The following is a 20,527-nucleotide window of genomic DNA, read 5'->3' as shown; positions in this document are numbered from 1 at the left end:
AAGCTGGGTCTGTGCCCATACTGATTACATCTCCAACAGGGGCCACCACCTCCACCACTGTTCTTGGTTGCAGTTTCAAAATTACTTATCCTGCTATCCATTTTTTGCAGCATTTCTAGTACCTTTGATAGATCCGACTGTGACTGGGCGGCTGTAGCTGCAGCCACCGGGGCTGAATTTTGAATGGAATTCCCTCCCCTGGCCTTACCCTTGTCAGAGCTTGCTGGTACACCCTGTTTTAATAGCAATTGAGCTGCATCTAGTTGGCGAGCGGTACGGATGGCTTCTTGAATTGTCTTCGGGGAGCGCATCAGTAATTGTTGTCTAACTGGCTCGGCCGCCCTGACCCCAAGCAAGAACTGATCCAGGGCCATCTCCTGTTGAAGCTCATAATTGTGACCCTCCAGTACAAAACCGTACGGAAGTCGCGCGGCCCCATTGTGAGCTATAGCCCTCTAATGCATTGTGTATGAAAAATTATTGATTTTCGGGTTCATGCATCACACGCCAGAAAAATGAATAAAGGACACTTGCAGATGGGAAAAATTGTAAAATTCCTATCTTAAATACATAAAAATACCTTTTTATGTGAAGGTGCATGAAAAAAACAATGAGAAAATCTCTAAGAAACCCTGTAAAATCTTCGAAAAGAACTCCTCTTCATCGCTGGTCGACTGGGATTTCCCGGCTATATTTAGTATCAGTGGAAAGCTTGGAATCTCCTCTCGGGGAGTGTTCCGATGCCAATGAAGGTTGATACGTCGTTCACGATATAAACCAATGAAAACCATCAAAACAAGCACCCCATGGCTGTAAACAAAAACGTGATTGTTGCCAACGAGACGCTGAAAGACGATCGCTGATTGGTCGAAATCACGCCGCGCATGCGCTGTTTACATATCGAGCCTTATTTCCGTTCTAAGCCATGGAGTCTGAAATAGCCACTTTGCTCAATTTAAACGCCAATGATCGCGATAATCTATCGAATTTAGTCGGGGAATTCTTTGGAGAGTCTTGGATAGATGACCAAGAAGACGTACAAAGCGATTTGGATGATGGAGAGGAGTCAGATGAGGATGAATTTGACCAGACTTCTGGGACCTTCGATTCGGTCATGAATAGCCAAGCTGCTGCAGAGTACAAAGAGTGCAATGCTGGCGATTTTGGCCAGGCTGAGTGGGAAAAGTCCTCTAAGTTCAGGTTAGACGATTTTCAGGATGTCTTTCATTGTTTTCAGTATGTTCATATGCCCCCCAAATTGATAGTTTCTTCAAAATTTAGGCACAAAATATGTAAACATTGACATGGTCTTTGTGTAAACAAACAACAGAGTGTTGGGGTCCAGCATGCACAGAGGGACCTACACCATGTACACTAGGCCTATGTATGTCAGCCTATCTCAATCTGTGGTTGCCTAGACCTAATCAATCAATCTTCCATTCATTTTCAGTTGTACTTGCAAGCATAATGATGGCCAGCCTTGTCATCAACGGTACACAGCCCAAGATAAGGTGCATAGGAGAATGGCCATGATGCAGCTGACACCAAGTGAGTATAAGCAAAGAAACAAAGAAATCTTGATGGTGAATTGATGCCAAGTTTATTTAAGACTCAGAGAGTTGAATACATAGTTAGGTCTACATGTAATTACAATGGATGTTATGTGAAAACGGTATAAAAATATCAATGATTCTTGTGTTGACGCTAATCATTCTGTTTCTTTTCAGGGGAGCAAATGCTCGTTCTTTTAGGGAAGCTATCGTGTGGAATAAACTCCTCGGAGATGACTGCTAAAAGCAGGAGAAAGGAGCAGACTCCATGGAAGTTGAATCAGAAGACAACCTTCTGGCTTGAGGGACAGCGGATTTGTCGAGATACATTCATGTTTTTGCATGTGTAAGTATAACGCCATGTAGCAGATTCCTTGTTAAAATGTTATTGTCACTTACTGCAAGAAGTACCTATTCACACAAGGTTTGAGGAGCCCTTTGGTATGTTTGGCAATACATTAATGCATTTGAAGTTACATGTCGTTGAAGTAACCAAGGCGTTGTATATTTTTCAGGATTGGAAGCCCTAAACGTCTGACTGATCACCGAAAATGGACTTGAGCCCAAGGAAAAGAAATCAGGAGGGAGGAAGTCGAACACCAAGTCATTTACCTTTGATGACACGCAGAGGGCTGTGCGCTTCCTGACTAATTATTCTGAGGAGAATGCCCTTGTTCTCCCTGGTCGGGTCCCTGGGTTTAAGAGGGAAGACATACAGTTGTTGCCTTCATCCCATACAAAGATTTCAGTGTACAACTGCTACAAGGAATCTTTAAAAGATACAGGTATGTACTAAAAGGACTGGAAAACATTTGAGATAATGAACTATTGCTCTCTGGCCTTGTAACTTATGATGTTCCTTTATTTTTTTTCAGGTCAGAACTATTGTTTTAACTGTAATTTATAATCTTCTCTCGTGGTGTTGTGAAACCTCCGCTCCAGGGCTTGAGTGAACTCTACATAGGGCTGATCCTCAGGTAAATGGAGATTTGCTACTGCCATATAGGCTTGATGATCTAACCTGGACATCAGCTGGCTGCGACGGTCACTCAGGGGAATTTTGGCAAGAGTTGCACATGTGTGAAATCTTTCTAGCCATATTCGGAAATTTTGATGTACCTGATAATTATTGGGGGCCTGTACTTTTGCCACTGGGGTTGAACCTTTAGGCTCCATTGTCAGTCGGTTTTGCATTAGTGATGCAAATGAGTCAAGGAATGACGCCATTGAGTCTTCTGTGTCAGTCGGATCATTTCCTAACATTGGCCGTGGAAGGTAAGCACCCTTCTTGAACTCCGAATCCCTGGGTGGCCTTGGGGTTTCCGGCATTCCTGGTAACTTATTCCTCACATGGGTGGACATATCCTTGTCCACCCTAACTTCGCCCAAATCGTCGCCGCCACCAGTTGCCATTTCTGATTAATAGGGGAAATTATCGCCAATTTTCCAACACACCAGGTATCAGTATGAGAAATTAATAAAACACTGTTATCACAACCAGAATGATAATAACAGTACAAAAACCAGCAGCCCAAGTTTATTATCTACAGAAAATCTTATGTCAATCAAAAGAACTCTAAATTCCAAAAACAGTCAAACAAATTACAAATTACAAACATCCATGTAAATATTGCAATGTTGGCCCAAGCACATGAACACTACCCAGTAATTTACTGCAGCAAGTCGCTATAACAACATTGAATCAGCATGTACGGGCACTGCCCAAACTTACAAATTACTATTTTTGTACACTAAAGCCTGTACTAATGGCATATGCAATAGGGCACTGCACTAGCCACACTCACAATAAGTCGTTTAGGCAAACACTGTACTTCAACATACATGTACTAAAACTTCCAAGTACATGTACTCTCGTATACTACTAAATTCGACAGCTCAGTTTTGTGAACAACCAGCACTTCAAAACATCACTTTTCCTCGGGTATGGGACTATAATCCCGCTAAAGCTGTCACCAGTGTCGTGATTTTCGTTCCTACTCTTACCATAAATGGACGAACTAAGTTTCTTCTGGTAATTTCTGCCTTTTTATTCAGCAAATCGAACAACCTTCTACACAATATTCTCACATGTTTTTCTGACAACAACAACCACAACGCATCTCTTCCGCGGCCGCCGCGCGCTCCAACAAGAGCTGCCGAAGACAGGACTGGTCTGCTGCCCTAGCCGATGACCTCTTGCTCACTGCTCCATACGGGAGCATACATTTAGGCTAGGGCACCACATAATGACGTTGCCGACTTTTTCGATTCGTTCTGGTAGTTTACAGGGTTTCCAGTTGATGGCTAGCTTTAACAAGTTGTTCATAGATTCTGCATTGTTGTTTGTCCACGATACTGGTAAGTGGTCATTTCGTTGGCGTGGTTCAAAAACGTGATTTATTATCTTTAATATAAGGTTGTCGTAATACGGCGCAAAATTGTCTGGGATTACGGTGCTTCGAAGTTCGAAAACCTTTGTATCAAATGTCTCTTGGTCGCTTGCATAAACAATCCCGTATTGTCCAAAAATCCCGGAAACAACTGTATTCTTAAGGGTATTGTCCACTAGAAGGTCTGTAAGTTTACGTTTCACGTTTTCCTTGAGATGTCGCGTGCAGAGTAAAGTCGTAGCTCCCGGAAAACAGTCAGCAAGAGCCTTAGTTATTGCTCGTTCTTCGTCTGAGCCTAACACGAAATTCGACAATGATGCTGCAGGTAAATCCCGTTCAACTTCTTGGCGATATGTGAAAAAAACGAATGATACATTTCGTACTGCCCGTCCCAGTGTAGGAAAAGTGGACCGATGGAGATAGGTGGTTCTTGCGTTTGTTTACGGACCAGCTTTATATTCTTGAAAACAGTTGTAGTCACATAGCAGGGACCGAGATTAAATGTTCTGTCAATTCCGACTACACTAGAGTGTTGACAGTTGTTATCACAGATGCTTTCGATGTTGTTGAGTTGATTTTCGGTATACATAATTATTGCTGGGGGTTTATTTTTCGTATGGATGATTTCTTGGACAATCGAATTTTCGTCCCGTTGCATCTGGCTAAGCACATATTGTAGGTCGTCTGCTGCATTGCATCTTGGCTGCGTATGGTTGGTGCTCTCGGTGCGTTTCTTTCGTTCTTGGACATATTTTGCATTTTGTACTTGTTTTAGGTCACGTGGTGCGTTTTCGGGATCTTTCAGGACTGGATTGGAATACACATCACGAGCTGGGGCTGACTTGACATTGTTTTTAATACCGTTCATAGTGTCTCTAGTGGTCTTGACGTATTCGTTGGCGGTCTTCCTGCAGTTGCCGTGCACGCATATATCTTCAGGCCATATACCAATGTACTCTACTAAAGCGAATTGAAGTGGATCACGAGCTGTGGAAAGGGTGGCGCCATCTACCAATTTCTCGAACCACGTTATTCTCCGTTTGAATGAAGGTTGACGTTTTAATGTACAGTAGTATCTTTTCACAATTGTTATATCGTCTTCAATGGGTTGAGGTGTTAGAGGTGTCCGTGTCTTTTTCTTTTCTCTGCCATACACATTGTCTTTTTTAGTCACATATGTGAAGTTCCCGCCGTCGGCCATCCTCGCGTATATTTTTTTCTTGGTGTTCCCTTTCTTTCCCATGCATCACAGTCGTCAGTGAAATTACTTTTGCCGCCGTTATTTCTGCGTTCGATATTGGCTCGGTTGTTCACTACAAAACACACGTTTTCTTTGATCCCAGGTGGAATTTTCTCCATACCAGTAATTTCATCTGATTTGATTGTCTCTATTACACGTTCAATGTCTTTCACAAATTCTGTTATAACGATGCGATCGTTTGACGGTTCCCGTAAATTATCTGCACCCATGCTAGTAGAGACGATTAGACCGGTCGAGTGTGTTGAAACATCTTCAGCATGTTCGTTGTCGTTTGTGTCGGTTAGTGGCAACGAATCATCATCGGCGAAAGGCGTGGCTGTACGTGGTTCGTCATCTAGGAAGAAGGAGGCGTGCGGGCTCAATGGCGGGAAATCATTGTCGTAGCGGGCGGGACTAGAGGTAGTATTTTGCTGCCGGGGCCGGCTGTTCTTGACCATTGGAACGAAGTGATTTGGGGTCCAGATCCGTTGGTTTCTTTTTTCTTCTGTGTGAGTCCACATTACAGTGATCGGGTTTGATCGTAGACTTGTTCGCCGTGGTTGCAGAACAGTGTTAAGAGCGCGGACTGCCGAATCCATAGGGCTGTTAATGGCGGGATAAACAGAAACAATTGGTATGCCGATAACACTTGCTGCAGCATGCATTGTCCACCCCGTTGAATATCCGCTCCGTCTGGTGCAGTCTCGAATTGCATCTTCGTAATTTGTATTAAGCGCCAACCAGTCGCGATCATCTTGATGCATGTTACGGTAAGTGTCTTCTTGCAGAATCAGCTCAATGGCGGTACGTAGTCGTAGTTGCTTCGCTAGGTGTTCCGAACCAGTTAATACGGTCGATATCGCATTGAAAAGGCAGCTCCCATCACCAGTTGTCTCAATCGGGATCTTGTCATCACATGTACCTCCCAGCTTTTCAATTATATCTGCAGTCGCTCTATCTTCCAACATATGGCCCAGTCCGGTAAACTTCACGTCGTCTCGCTTGATGTCTTGTTGTGATCGTAGAAATATCACCTCGCGTCTGGCTGCATCCCTCAAGTGCTGCGTGTTGTCATTTAACCTGTCCAAACCGATGTCGTAGTTGTACCCAGTCACTCCAAAACCGGACTTCAAACATCGCGAACACCAGTAGCCAAGTGGGGATCCTTGTAGGACTTCGAAGCTGTCGTGGTCTAACTGTTGGCACTGAATGTGGAACCAGCTTCGGCAGCTTTCGCAGTAGATGCAGTCTGTTTTTGTTGTGGTTGCTTTACAGTCGCCGCACGGATGAGGTACTTTGGTCTTCTCAGCAGGGCATTTTCATCTTGGTGCTGTGGTTCGGTTGTATCTTCGTGTCGTCATGATGTATTCGTAGTAAGTATTCGTGATGAATGTGAGATGTAAAAAAAAGCATCCCCATTTACACAATTTTGCCTTCATTGCCCTGGATCTGATTGGACAGAAGTTATTTAGTCATTCATAAGTTCGGAATCTGATTGGACCAGTGCGAATTGTTACAATTTTCCACGGAATCTGATTGGATTGAAAATGTAATTGCATGCTCCTATTGGTTAATTTTTTGGAAGTGTAATTATGTATACCGTTTGCCGTGGGGGCATCCGAAAATGAGAGGACATAATAAGGAAAAGCCATATTAGAATCAGATGTTTTTAATGTCATTTTTAATAAAAGAGAAAGATCTGGTCCCACACCCTTATTATCAAATAAAACTAAAAAGAAATGATTCTCAGCTGTCTCACAGTATATGATTAAATGTTTAAATTTATGTGAGTTTAACTCACATAAATTTAAACAATATCAGGGTTCTCCACTACTACATTTGAACGGGCGCACCGCCCGTTCTAAATCTCAAGAAAGACCTCGGCGCCCGGTCTAAAATCCCACCGCCCGTTCAAAAAAATTCCCCGCCCGGTGAAAAAATCCCTTCAAAAGAATGACGAAGTTCTGCTACGAAACCCCGAAAAGATCGACGAACTATGCATTCACACAGTAGCCCGTCTCTTAACCTTATCTAAACAAGCTTAATTGTCGCAACGTTGATGATTTATGGTTATCATCATCGACGAACCATAAGTCACCCAACAACATTAGGCCTGTTATACGCTAACTGTCAAACCACAAGGAACGAGCCTATTTGATTCTCCGAAATGATATTGGCGCGATGAAATAACAAACACTCATACCGCCACCGTGCCATTGGCTGGCCGATTATATACTAACTATCAATCAAGATAAGTGGGCCTATATCATGGCATGGTATAATCCCCGGACCACTCACGGACCGGATAGAGGGGTCTAGGGTTTTCTTATTTTTTAAACTTTTGAGGGGTTTCTTTGGGTTTTCTTTGTTATATTTTATAATATTAGTTTCAAATGTACAATTGAAAACGAAAAAAAATAATTATTTTGGAAAAATAATAGAGGAAATCGTACTTTGTAGGTCAACCCCAGTGGGAATATTGGCGGAATTGCGACGTAGAATCAGTCCTCCACTCTCCTAGAAAAGTATTTTTTTTAATTATTTCCCGGTATCAAAAATTTGGTTGTGTAATATTAAACGATGTATTGAGGAGTACTCTTTCTTAAAATACCATTTTGTTTTACTGATTACTTGAAATCCATGAATACGACCAGCTTTTTCTCAACTGTATACACTCGTAGATTTGGTGATTTTCATGGCGATTTGACCAATCTTGCATCTTCAAGAGCACATTTCTACAGGTTTTCGTCACCTAAACTCCGGTCGTGTAGTATATTTCGGTGGCTGATGATGTTAACTTTCTAAAAATATCATTGACATTGTATATCGATGGAAAACCACAAATACGACCAACAATTTTCGAAGTGCATGCATCCATATTATCGCTGATGAATGTCAAAAAGGCAGCCTTGATGAGTTTGAGTGGTGTGGTGTAGTAGGAAGAATTATCCCATATATGATGGCTTCCTGGGCTATCCTGTTTTGCTATTGTGTCAGCTATAGTCTATAATACTAGTACTGATGGGGGTGGGGGGGGGGGGGGTGATGCCTAGTAGGAAATTGTCAAATGATAGAATAAATGAGGATCATTTCGCATTAGAAATAACACTTCAGTCACCATGTCCATGATGAGTAGTGTAGTAGGAAGAATGATCACATGGATCATCTGGCCTACCTACCAAAAAGGTAGGTGTAGTAAGGATGGTTTCGTTAGTTGCTGTTAGGATAATGTTATTTACTGATCATTTGATGAAAGGAAAATGTTAATTAGTGAGATTGTGAAGAAAGGAAAATGTTAATGACTGATCAGTTGATGAAAAGATTAATTTAATTTAATTTAATTTTGATTTAATCTAATTACATAGTAGTACATTCAACAGAGTGCAGTGCTGTGTTGTGCAGTGAAAAACAATGGAAGATTATTGAGCAAGTAAGAAACTGTCAGCTGATTAGTTTCAGGGCTTCCCAAGGTAAAAAAGCCGCGCCATGGTTTCACTTCTCTTGCTCAAAAGAAACTTCAACCTCAGCTTTTGACACGACTGGTTTACTGTTTCACCCCACTTTATAGTCCCTACATATGTCAGCCTTCTCTGACAAGGAAATCTGCTTTCGTTTTGAAGCCATATTTTGCCGTCTGCTCAAATCACACGTGTCCCCACTCTATCAACTCATAGTATTTCCCAATCAATTCTGGGAAAAAAATTATTGCTTCCCGCCTAAAAACAGCCCGCTGCATTAACTTGGGAATGATCCATTTTCACTGGAGGAGAGTATGGTTGAACAGTGCAACGCTTCATACAACTGGCCTACATGACTCAAAATATTACTTGCCTAGAATTTACTGGCAGAACGTTGTAAACATGGTGAAGTGATGTTTGGGACATGGAAAATGAGGACGCAATATTATAACCAACGATCTTTATTGGAATAATAAAATAGGAAAGATCGGGACTTGGGAACTGGAATGCTCTATCAGTCATTTGTCAGTGTGAACGTTGTAAACCAGGCACGTTGTAACGAGGTTTGACTGTATAGTGATTTTCAATAACATATTTGATTCTGATTTTTTGTGAAATTAACTATGATTAAGACACTCTGACGGTATTCCATGTGCTGAGACACCAGATACCAGTCTAATCCATTACAACACGGCTACTATCGAAATTCTGCAACTGCAACAACAATTGGTTGAGGAGAAACGTCAGTAAACTGGGATTTGATGGCTGTGTAACACCCAAATCACCCCGCTGAAAATTGTAAAATACGAAGTCACCAAGGAGATTTTTTCCAATTTTATTTTCTCTACATGGAATTAAAATGCTATTTAAGCCATCTAATGCAACATTAGGTTCATTGTTCCGGACGCGCACGTTCTCTTCCGGACGCGCTCCGGACGCACAAATTGTTCCGGACGCGCATTAGGTAGACCGGATTTTCTTAGTTCCAGTCACTTGGCGACCCAGGCTAGGGCGAAGACCTCTGAAGATGAGCTTTCTTCTTGCTGCCTCCAACATCAAGGCAATAAGCTGGCAGTCCTTGCGTAATGTACTTGAGCTTGACATTTTGCTTTTCATTGGCATATTTCTATGCAACAGAAAATGTTTTTGAAATATGTACAAACGAAATAATAAAGGCATTCAATTCAAGCTTCAAGCACTCATTACAGACATGATAGATAAACTCAGTTTGATTATGTACAAAATGAAATAATAAAGACATCCAAGCTACGAGAAATATGTGCATGTAAGTGGCTTGGGTATAAGGAACTGGAATACTAGTAGTCGGTGACAAGTTTTGACAATGATGCTTATGTGCAATACTGGGACAGGTAAATAATGAACCATGTGAATACAATCTCCAGCATTATTATAATCACACATACCTAAACGTACCAAAATATTTGTTCAATACATGTAATCTTCCCCAGTCTACAAATCAATTTGTTCAATGATATCAGCACGCTGCTTGGACCTCGTCATCATTGAAGCTGCCAACTGGTGGTCATCCTCGGAGTACTTGTCCGCTGTCTCTCTTGTCAAACGCCTGCATTTCTGCTGGGCAGAAAGACGCGAGAAATAGCTACTGACTTGCTGGGTGGTCAGCCAATCATCCCTCTCAAATTGGTTCTTAATCTTTTTGGCCACAAGGCCAGGGTTCTCCTTTTTGCCAGTGTTGGCACCTCGCATAAACTCTTTAAACAAGAAGTCCTTTACTTGTTGAGCAAATCGTTTGCTCTGTCGTGGAGCCTTCACCGCCAATCCAGCAGGAACAGGATTGGTTGCAGGCAACATATCAGAGTCTCCAGTCATCATAGGACGCGTCGTTGTTGTGATGTCTGATACCGTCCTGGCCAACTTCCTAGCAATTGTGTCAAACGTCGTGTCGACCGATTCCACAGAATGCTTGCCTGCGGCAATATGGAGATCAAGGTCCATCTTGGTTTTGAAGGTCTTGCTGCAGGTCGGCTCCAAACAAGTAATGGTAACACTAACAGCCCGAATTACTGCAGACTGCCCAAGAGTACCAGCAAGGGTATTTGGACGCGCATACTCCACAGCAATGGCCACTTTGGTTGTGTCCTGTGCCTTCTTGTTCTTCAACAGTGTCTTGTAGGAAAAGCGCTGTGGAGTACCAATCTTGTAACCACATGTTACCTCTAGCCCATCATGCTGGTAGACAAAGTTAGTGAACTTTGTTACGCCTTGCCATGACAACCTCTCCACCATAACCTCTTCGTGAATTTCTACCACTGCCACGTAACAACCTTTGATGCCTCCGTAGGACTTTAGGGCATCATGCAACTGCGCAGCATTCGTAACGTTGTTGCCCTCATTCACGTAGCGAGTGATGTGTGCCTTCATTGGGGCTATCTTTCTATCGCACAGATCTTTTCTGGCTTGTGCTTCGGAGAAGTCGTATTGAAGAACTCTCAATCCTAGGCGTTTGGCAAGGTGGGGAATGGAGAGTATCAGTGGCGCGCAGTGGTAACATCCGGCGTTATTCGACCTGAGGAAGTATTCCTTGACATGTGGGAGGCAGGACTTCATCTCAACCAATGTCGCTTCCAGCACAGACATCACAGCGAACCAGTTCTGGGTGCACTGCTGGACCAGATGCACGAAACAGTGTATCTGAAATAAGACATTATGGAAATGTACTTTGCAGTAAGAAAACAGCATTTTCACCTCTTTTAACCTGACATACTGCATGGTGCTGTGACAGCTTCAAGGTTGGTCCCATATTGAAAGAATCAATCAAGATTACTCGATTGCAACATTGATTGCCAAGAGACTGAAAACTGAATACTAAATGCGCAGCTCACCTCATAATCATCATTTTCAGTCTTCGTGACAACGGCCGATACATGCCATGATATTCCCTTTTTGCCATACCAGTCCTGCTGCTCCTCTCTAAACAGACTCGGTAGAAACTTCATCGCCCAATCCATAGTGATGAGGGCCTGTGATGAAGACAACATATCCATGACATCTGACTTTGCTCTCTCCTGGCAAATCTGACGAAGCAGGTGGCCCTTCAGATTCATGATTTGCTTTTTAGCAATGGTGATGTCATAGAGCACTTGCTCACGTTGCATTGCATACCTGCAGTAAAGAAGGGTCAGAATAAGTTCTAGAATTATTATTATTGAAGATTCAATCAATATCCTAACTTGTACAATAAGAATACTGCCCGAGTGGCTGATCTGAGTCACCAGATCGCACGAGTTGATTTTCTCCGGCCTCAGAAAGCTCGAGACCGCAGTATACGAGGCAGTAGACGAGGCAGTATTATATTTATCATACATGTATACCAAATATCCCCAAAAATACAGAGAAAAATGCAGTTAAATGACAATTAAACGACAATTTTTATAATTTTTTGATCAAAAATCTCCCGTGACGTGGAGACGTCAAGAAAGACGTAACTTTTGAGTAACTGACGTCGTGACACACCGAGATGTCGTGAAGTCGGAATGTGGGGAATCCCGACGTAATGCGCAACAATGACGATGACGTGAACGGGGAAGGGGCTTTCTCCGGATTTGGCCGCGGGCAATCCGGATATCATTATTGCACGGGCAGATTGCCCGCTTGCTCGTGCGGTAATTCTTTCAAACTTTCTCGAACATTTTTGTTTATAACATCACTTTTAATGATAATTCAAGTGACGGCGACTTCATTTTCAAGTAAAAGTATTCCTTGATGACACTTTCAATGAATCTTGAGAAGTTTGCATGTACTTTCAGTGGCAAATTTTCATGTTTTTCATATCATCTCTGCCGGATCAATGCATTTGGGTATATGATAAAATATTTACTTACTTGTACTTGGCAGTCCCAGAGGAAGCAGCAGTTTCAATATCGTTGAGCACCGATTTCAGGTCCTCGCAATGCTCACAGCTGAGATTATGAGCATGATCACACTGGCTCTGGCTCCCAAGGGCAAAACTTATACAGTGATCTCCACATCTGCTGCTGGTGTTCACATGCACTTTGAACCCAGACTTGAGGTAAAGCTTCGCCTTGTCGTGTCTGCATCTCTTGTCCTCTATCCAGGCAGTGGTAAACCCTTCATGGCTGCTCTGATAGTAATCCAGCCTCTTCAATGATCAACAAAAATGCCTCTGCTTGTTATACATAAATAGTAAAGCTACCTACCGCATTCACCAAGTGTCTTTACAGTTTCATGCAAGGACTCATCAGCTTCCTCAGAAGCCACGTTATCAAGACCAGCCAGTGCCTTTTTCTTGGAGGCTGCGCACACCTGAAAGACAGATGATGACATAAATTATACTCTTGGATATCACTATCCAAACTAAAAAGGACTGAACATTCTATAAAACAAGTTCAGGGAACAACCATTTAGCAGATAGTGCCAAAGAGAATGGATTAAATAGATGATTAGTAACCATTTAGTATTGTGGACACGTCACATAACCTAGGCTTACCTGAATAATGCTATTCAACGAACTTCTCTTCAAAGGAGGAAATCCACTCTCATCGCAATAGGCCAGATACAGGTCAATGATCCTCGATGATATCACTGAACGGACGACATTTGGAATTTCAAGCTTCTCGCCATGGCTTAACTTGATCGTTTTTGTGCCGAATGCCACATCCTTGAGAAATTCTGGCTGGCTTAAAAAGTCCAGGAAATGATCTACTTTGGCATCATCCAAACGCGACCGCTGTATTGGACCTATATCAGGTGGCTGACCACTGCCGACGTCTTTAGCGTGTTTACGTGCTTGGTCAATCCGGTATATCGTCAGACCTGGTACAAGAGCCTGCAAGATAAAAATATAACACCTTGTAAATAACTAGTGCCCAGAGATGATGTTTCAATGAACTGTAATCTACGTGTAGGTTGTAAAGTAACACAAACCTGAAGTTGTTCCTTTGTCCTGCCTTCAGCAGTTATGGACAAGAGTTGTCTTTTAGTGAACCAGGAGTTGGCAGTCTGGTAGCACTTTACAACGGCAGCGACCTCTGACACAGCTGACACTTCACTCTTCTTTTCCATCCGCATTGCTCTTTCCAGGAGTGCTTCTTCTTGGCCGGGTGCGAGGCAGTTCAAGGCCAAATTAATAGCCTCTCGTGCTTTCTGAGTATATAACCTAACAGTGCTACTACCACATTCTTCAAGGGATTTCATCAATCGGCCCTGGATGGGCTCAAAGCCACCATGTTGCAAGAAGTTGCTAAGACCGCCAAGCTGCACGACTCTTGGAGCTGGTGTGGGTGCCCATGACACATCACTCAGGTTCATCGGGACTGGAGAGTCATCACTACCGGTACTCGATGGATAAACTGGAGACTGGAATGGAAAAACAACAAAGTTATTTGCAGTTTTTATTAGCATGTTAAGGTAATCCATACAATATACATATCTATCTATTTGTCTTTTTGGTTTCTGAAGCAATGTCCCTGACATGTAAAGGTACTAAGTCTACACAACACCAATTCATTATTCGCCAAGGACGACTTAGAATGAGAATGTTCATGTTGACTCACCATATTTGATCTTATAACACTCTCAGTATCAGACGACAAATCATCTTGAATGACTTGACGAACGCGGTGATGGGCTATGACTCTTTTAGGCTCGACACCAACAGGGGCGTTGGAAGCTATCACCTGAAATACAGAAAAGCAGAACTCACCAATCGGTGGGAGCGCAAATATATAATTTTGGGTTAACTGAACATCTGAGTCGACATTTATGGGAAGAAATATCAGGCATGTGTGTCCATGGGACTTTGAATTTTATGTATGAATGAATTCTATGCTAAGCTAATTAAGAGGCCATTGCACATACATTGTGATAGAATGTTTTTGTTATCAGACTGGATTCTTACCGGATGATCAGAGTCAGCAAAGTCAAATGAGCCAGAGGAGCCTGGCTCAGCAAACCCGATTGCAGAAGGAGCTGGCACAGTGTGCCTACCAGTTGATGTTGTTGGGATGTAAACAGATCAGTGTGGAAGTGAAATTCAAGTTACAAAGACATTCAAGGCATGAAAATAAGCTTTTTGCTTCTGGAGCCAAAAACAGCTTCCAGAGTTTGAGAATTTCTCAATTTAGGGAAGCTGTTTGGTTTTTTGCAGAAGCTGTTTTCAGCAAATATTTTCAGATTTATTTTGAAGAAATTGATGATTTCAGCTGTACTGCTCCAAAGGTAGACCTGTCAGAACAACTTGAAGTTATTATAAAAATACAACAAATTCAGCAATGGCGCGTACAATGGCCTTGGTATGCAGTCATTTGTTTGTTAGGTCTATACTTGTGGTGGTCGGGCCCTCTCTGCCTGCCTCGAAAGGGCCAATTCATCATGTTCATGAACTTGAAAGTACATTATGAATCTTACCTCTAGAAATGTCTGGGCCTGGGAGCCAAGGGAACCCTTCTTTTCTTCATTGTGTTGCTGTATGCAATCTCTACAAATCCCTGAAAAATATATAAAATGCTTTACGTTACAGTGTCATTCATGTCATGATATTAGGCATTACCCGATCTTTCAAACTCAATTAATTGGGGGAATAAAAGCTACTAACTGTACCATCGGGCCGAGGGCCTACTCGAGACCAAATTGACAAACGTACTTTTTTAGATAAATCGTAGGCCTAAACAAGACAAGATTTTAATCGGCAATGCTTACCTGACCCAACCGGCAACAGCACGTTCCACGTTTCGTAGACTTCCCTGGAAGTTACACTACCGACATCGCGGTACGTTTTCCTCGTCGAGGATAACAGTGAAGAGGGTGCTTGGCACTTCCTGGGAGACGTCCAACACAAACCCAATCTATAGCGATGGTTAGGGAATATTGTCTTTTCTCTCAACAAAGGGCTTTGCAAGTCGAAATGTCCTGAACGAAGGGCAATCAGTTCCCATTCCGAATGCACAGTAGAAACTGCAGTGTGCAAACCTTTCAAATGCCGTCTCACATCCTTCGTGCACTGGTGCAAGGGTACCACACTGACATCACCTGGATATTTTTTCATTAGTTCACAATCATATGAGTTAGATACAGCAAAAAATGAACATCTTAGACCATGAAGAGCCGGGCTTTCTTGACTTTCCATGGCCATAATGGCATGAATGGCTGAAACATGTGTTTTGGTGTTTTTTTTCTTCTCGTAAACCTCTGTGTACTAATTCCACATGGGCCGTGGCTATGCCAGCCGATGTCCGAGCCCTATTTTACCCCTTTTTGGGGTGGGGATGAGGGGAGGATGGGATCCTACACTCCTATATGACGATTATGGTCATTTGAAACCCCTTCCACATGCCGTAAACTGTCAAAAATAGGTTATAAGGCAACAGCATGAAAAAGTGCCACCTGTTGTGAAACAGTGGAACTATCACAAGAGTGGGAAAATATGGGTTCTTTGAAGACATACTATGAAAAAACTAAAACCGCGGGCAAGGTTTTGTTTTCGGCATATAATTGCAAAATTCTTAAACTTTACTCCAAACCAAACATCATTGGCCTCACCCCGCAGAAGATGAGATTTTCGCCATGAAGTACTGCGTTGTTTTCACTGTTAGAGGGTAAGACCCTTTTCAGGGGGGGTCTTGGCAGTAAACCCCCACCCCAAAAAAATTCAGACTACCATGAAATTATTCCTTTACAATCCCACTTTCATACTTTTATATGATATATTATATTTGTTTTGCATTCAAGCTGGAAAAAATCAAAATAAACAAGCATATTTTGCTGAGAAATAACCTCTTTTTGGCTCACCGTAAGGGGATTCTATACGATAGCGCTGTGTCCGTCGTCGTCGTCGTCGTCGTCGTCGTCGTCGTCGTCGTCGTCGTCGTCGTCGTCGTCGTCGTCGTCGTATCCTAACAGTGGCACGTTTCTTAACTGCTAGGGCTATGAACTTGAAACTTTGTACACAGAATGCCCTAGGTCAGCTGACCTCTGACACTGATTTTCGGTCCGATCTGATTCTCTGTTTGGCCACCAGGGGGCCAAATGTCGATATCTAAAAAGTGTGATATCTCGCTTATTAGTGACTTGTTTTCGATAAAACTTTTGTTGTAGGTACTCATAGCAAATATACATTTTATATTATACGGGTTTTTAATTTGACCTTGTTTTCAAGGTCACAGAGGTCATATGGCGTAAATTGGCCATTAGAGTGTAAACTATGGCACGTTTCTTAACCACTAAAGCTATGAACTTGAAACTTGGTACATATAACCCCCTATATCACATAGCCTCTGGTGCTGAATTTTGGTTTGATCTGATTCTCCACTTTGCCACCAGGGGGCCAAAAGTGGATATCTAAAAAGTGTGATATCTCGCTTATAAGTGACTTGTTTTCGATAAAATTTTTATGGTAGGTACTCTTAGGAAGAATACATCACATATCTTACGCGTTTTCAATTTGACCTACTTTTCAAGGTCACAGAGGTCATATGGCGTAAATTGGCCGTTAGAGTGTAAACTATGGCACGTTTCTTAACCACTAAAGCTATGAACTTGAAACTTGGTACATATAACCCCCTATATCACATAGCCTCTGGTGCTGAATTTCAGTTTGATCTGATTCTCAACTTTGCCACCAGGGGGCCAAAAGTGGATATCTAAAAAGTGTGATATCTCGCTTATAAGTGACTTGTTTTCGATAAAATTTTTATGGTAGGTACTCTTAGGAAGAATACATCACATGTCTTACGGGTTTTCAATTTGACCTACTTTTCAAGGTCACAGAGGTCATATGGCGTAAATTGGCCGTTAGAATGTAAACTATGGCACGTTTCTTAACCAGTAAAGCTATGAACTTGAAACTTGGTGCATATAACCCCCTACATCAGATAACCTTTGATGCTGAATTTTGGCCTGATCTGATTCTTTATTCGGCCACCAGGGGGCCATAATGGAAAAAGGAAGAAGTGCAATATCTTGCTTATTTGAGTGAATTGTTTTCGATAAAATTTTTATGGCAGGGACTTCTAGCAAGGATACACCACATGTCCTACGATTTTTGGATTTGACCTCCTTTTCTAGGTCACAGAGGTCAAATGGCGTAAATTGGCCATTAGAGTGTAACTATGGCACGTTTCTTAACTGCTGAAGCTATGAACTTGAAAGTTGGTACATGTAACCCCCTACATCAGATAATCTCTGACACCGAATTTTGGCCTGATCTGATTCTTGATTTGGCCACCAGGGAGTCAAAACTGAAAAAGTAGGACATGCAATATCTCGCTTATTAATGACTTTTTTTCGATGAATTTTTTATTGCAGGGACTCTTAGCAATCACACGATATTGATCTTGTTGATGTCATAGACAATTATTGGTTGGATCATAAACTTATATATACTGCCCTGTCTTATTACTTGACATCAATACACATCTAAAAAAAGTCTTCATGCCTGATTGTGTTCACCATATTCACCTCTAAACTAAGCATGATCCTGCCTACTAAAAGATGTATACGGTGAGCACAATGGCCCCTGGCCGTTTCATTTTATTAAAAAGGGCCAAAAACGTTTCGGCCCTTATTCCTGTTCTGAGTGATTAATCGAGGAATCACTTCAGCCATCATCATCATGCCTTAGGGTCAAATTATGGTCAATATACGGGCCGGTTCTGTTCAACCCCCACCTTAGCACTTTTTGCAGATTTTGCATGGTCCATCCACGAACTGACACTTAAGCAGAAATGCATTCCACCTTGCTATGCGCATAGGCCTATGGCCAGTAGGCCTACCAGTAGTAGACAACAATGTGACCAATGCCTGATGGTCAGTTCTCAGCTGAAAATGTCTACCCCACAGTAATCTATGCCACTTCTTGATAGCCCATACACATGCCAATGCTTCACGTTCACCCACTGAATAGGTTTTCTCTGAATCTGAAAGTGCCTTAGAAGCACACCCAACTGAAACCTCAGTACCATTATTTGTAACTTATGTCAAGGTACCTCCGATCCCATATCCACTTGCATCAGTAGAAACAATAACCGGAAGACTAGGATCAAACAGAGCTAACACTGGACTGTCTGCAATAGCCTGTTTCACCTTCTGAAAAGCATCATTAGCATCTACACCCCGAGAAAACACTGGTTGTTTCAAAACCTCCCAAAAGTGGGGCACCAATGTGGAATATTTATCAATGAATTTGGCATAATATCCACACATACCAAGAAATGAATGAAGTTGGCCCCTGTCCTGTGGACAAGGAGCATTGACTATGGCATTCACAAGTTCTGGGTTAGGACGTAGCCCATTCTCATCAATCACATGGCCTAATGCCTGTATTTCTGAGACATCAAATTCACACTTGTCATTGAGCTTGATACCACGATCATGAAGACGTAATCCTGATACACAATGAAACCTTTCAGTCCCATCAGTATGGTATTCATGATCCTTTGAAAGAAACATGGAGCACTAGAGAGGCCAAAGCAGACACTCTTATAACGAAAAAGACCTGATCACAAATAAACGCGGTCAAGTTTCGACTCTCCTCTGAAAGAACTGCCTGGTGGTAAGCGGACTTAATGTCGATCTTAGAAAAATACTTTGCACCTTCCATCTCCGACAGTAGGGCGTCGATGTCTGGAATAGGGTGCTTTTCTTCAATGATGACTTCATTTACCTTGAGCAGATCAGTGCATATCCTAATCTGACCTGACTTCTTTTGAACAACAACAACTGAAGAGACCCAATCTGAAAACGCAATGGCCTCGATAATGTTTTCTTGCACCATCTGGTCTAATTCTCGTTTGACCTTGTCTCTCAGCGCCAGGGGCAAACCCCGCAACTTTTGCTGAACCTTCTTTGCGCGAGGTTTAACCTGAATTTTGTGTTCAAAACCCTTAATTTTACCTAAGGTACCATCAAAAAGGTCGCTAAATTCACTTGCAACCAGGGAAAAAGCATATGGTTTGGTCACAGGCTCAGGGATAAAATCTGTTGAAAAGCAAGTGAGGGTGCTGCCCTCTACATTTATACCCAAATCCTGAATGGCAGTTTTGCCAATCAAGGTAGTACCCTTGGCGACGAGAAATTTGACCTGAGCATGTCTATCCCTGAATCTGCAATCAACTGTGAAACTACCACAGACAGGAATCTTGTGGTTGGTGTAACTCTGAATTGAATTAGAACATGGCTGAAGAGCCTCACTCAGAAAATATCTATCAAATGTTTTCTCACTCAGCAATGAGACATCAGAAGCAGTGTCCACTACAACTGATATATTGTAGGAACCTTGAAGAGTCAGTCCACATGTAATCGATTTTGGCTTTTTAGCTCACCTCTTAGCAGAGGTGAGCTTATCCCATACAGTGGCGTCCGTCGTCCGTCGTCGTCGTCGTCGTCCGTCGTCGTCCGTCGTCCGTTAGCAGGGCACGTTTCGTAACTGTTAGAGCTATTGAGTTGAAACTTGGTACACATGTACCCTTATGTAATGACACCTTGGAGACCAAGTTTCGGTCCGATTCGTTTCATGGTTTGGCCACCAGGGGACCAAACGTTAAAAGTGAAAATATGCAATATCTCCCTTAATAGTAGTCGGGAAATTTTGAAAAAAATATGGTAGGTACTTCTAGCAAAGGTGCATCATATATCCTCCGGGTTTTTGATTTGACCTCCTTTTCAAGGTCACAGAGGTCAAATGGTGTAAATTGGCCATTAGGATGTAACGATGGCACGTTTCTAAACTGCAATGACTATTGATACAAAATTTGGTACACATTTACCCCTTAGTCAGGTGATCTCAGGGACCGAAGTTTGGTCCAATATGATTCACCACTTGACCACCAGGTGGCAAAATCCAAAAACCTTAAAAATGTGATTATTCCTTAACTTCTTGCCCGATTGCCACCA

General features: G+C 42.3%; 1 protein-coding gene across 3 annotated transcripts in view; it reads left to right on the top strand.

Annotated features, from left to right (window-relative positions):
• The first annotated feature begins 632 nt into the window (after positions 1-632).
• Positions 633-20,527, top strand: part of LOC135499652 (uncharacterized) — a 76,453-nt gene continuing 56,558 nt past the window's right edge. The window contains exons 1-6 of one of the 3 annotated variants that reach the window (XM_064790539.1): positions 633-1,200; positions 1,451-1,548; positions 1,728-1,896; positions 2,066-2,335; positions 13,721-14,047; positions 14,525-14,652. In XM_064790539.1, coding sequence (XP_064646609.1) covers positions 926-1,200; positions 1,451-1,548; positions 1,728-1,896; positions 2,066-2,111 — 588 coding nt within the window. In that variant the 5' untranslated portion in view covers positions 633-925 and the 3' untranslated portion in view covers positions 2,112-2,335; positions 13,721-14,047; positions 14,525-14,652. Of the gene's footprint in view, positions 1,201-1,450; positions 1,549-1,727; positions 1,897-2,065; positions 2,336-2,425; positions 2,528-13,720; positions 14,048-14,524; positions 14,653-20,527 lie in introns of those variants that run through there. The other 2 variants (XM_064790538.1, XM_064790540.1) reach the window with 2 other exon arrangements.

Source organism: Lineus longissimus, chromosome 15, assembly GCF_910592395.1.
Source record: "Lineus longissimus chromosome 15, tnLinLong1.2, whole genome shotgun sequence".
Taxonomy (NCBI): domain Eukaryota; kingdom Metazoa; phylum Nemertea; class Pilidiophora; order Heteronemertea; family Lineidae; genus Lineus; species Lineus longissimus.
Note: the sequence above shows the minus strand (reverse complement) of the source record. Positions and strands in the feature narration are given on the sequence as shown.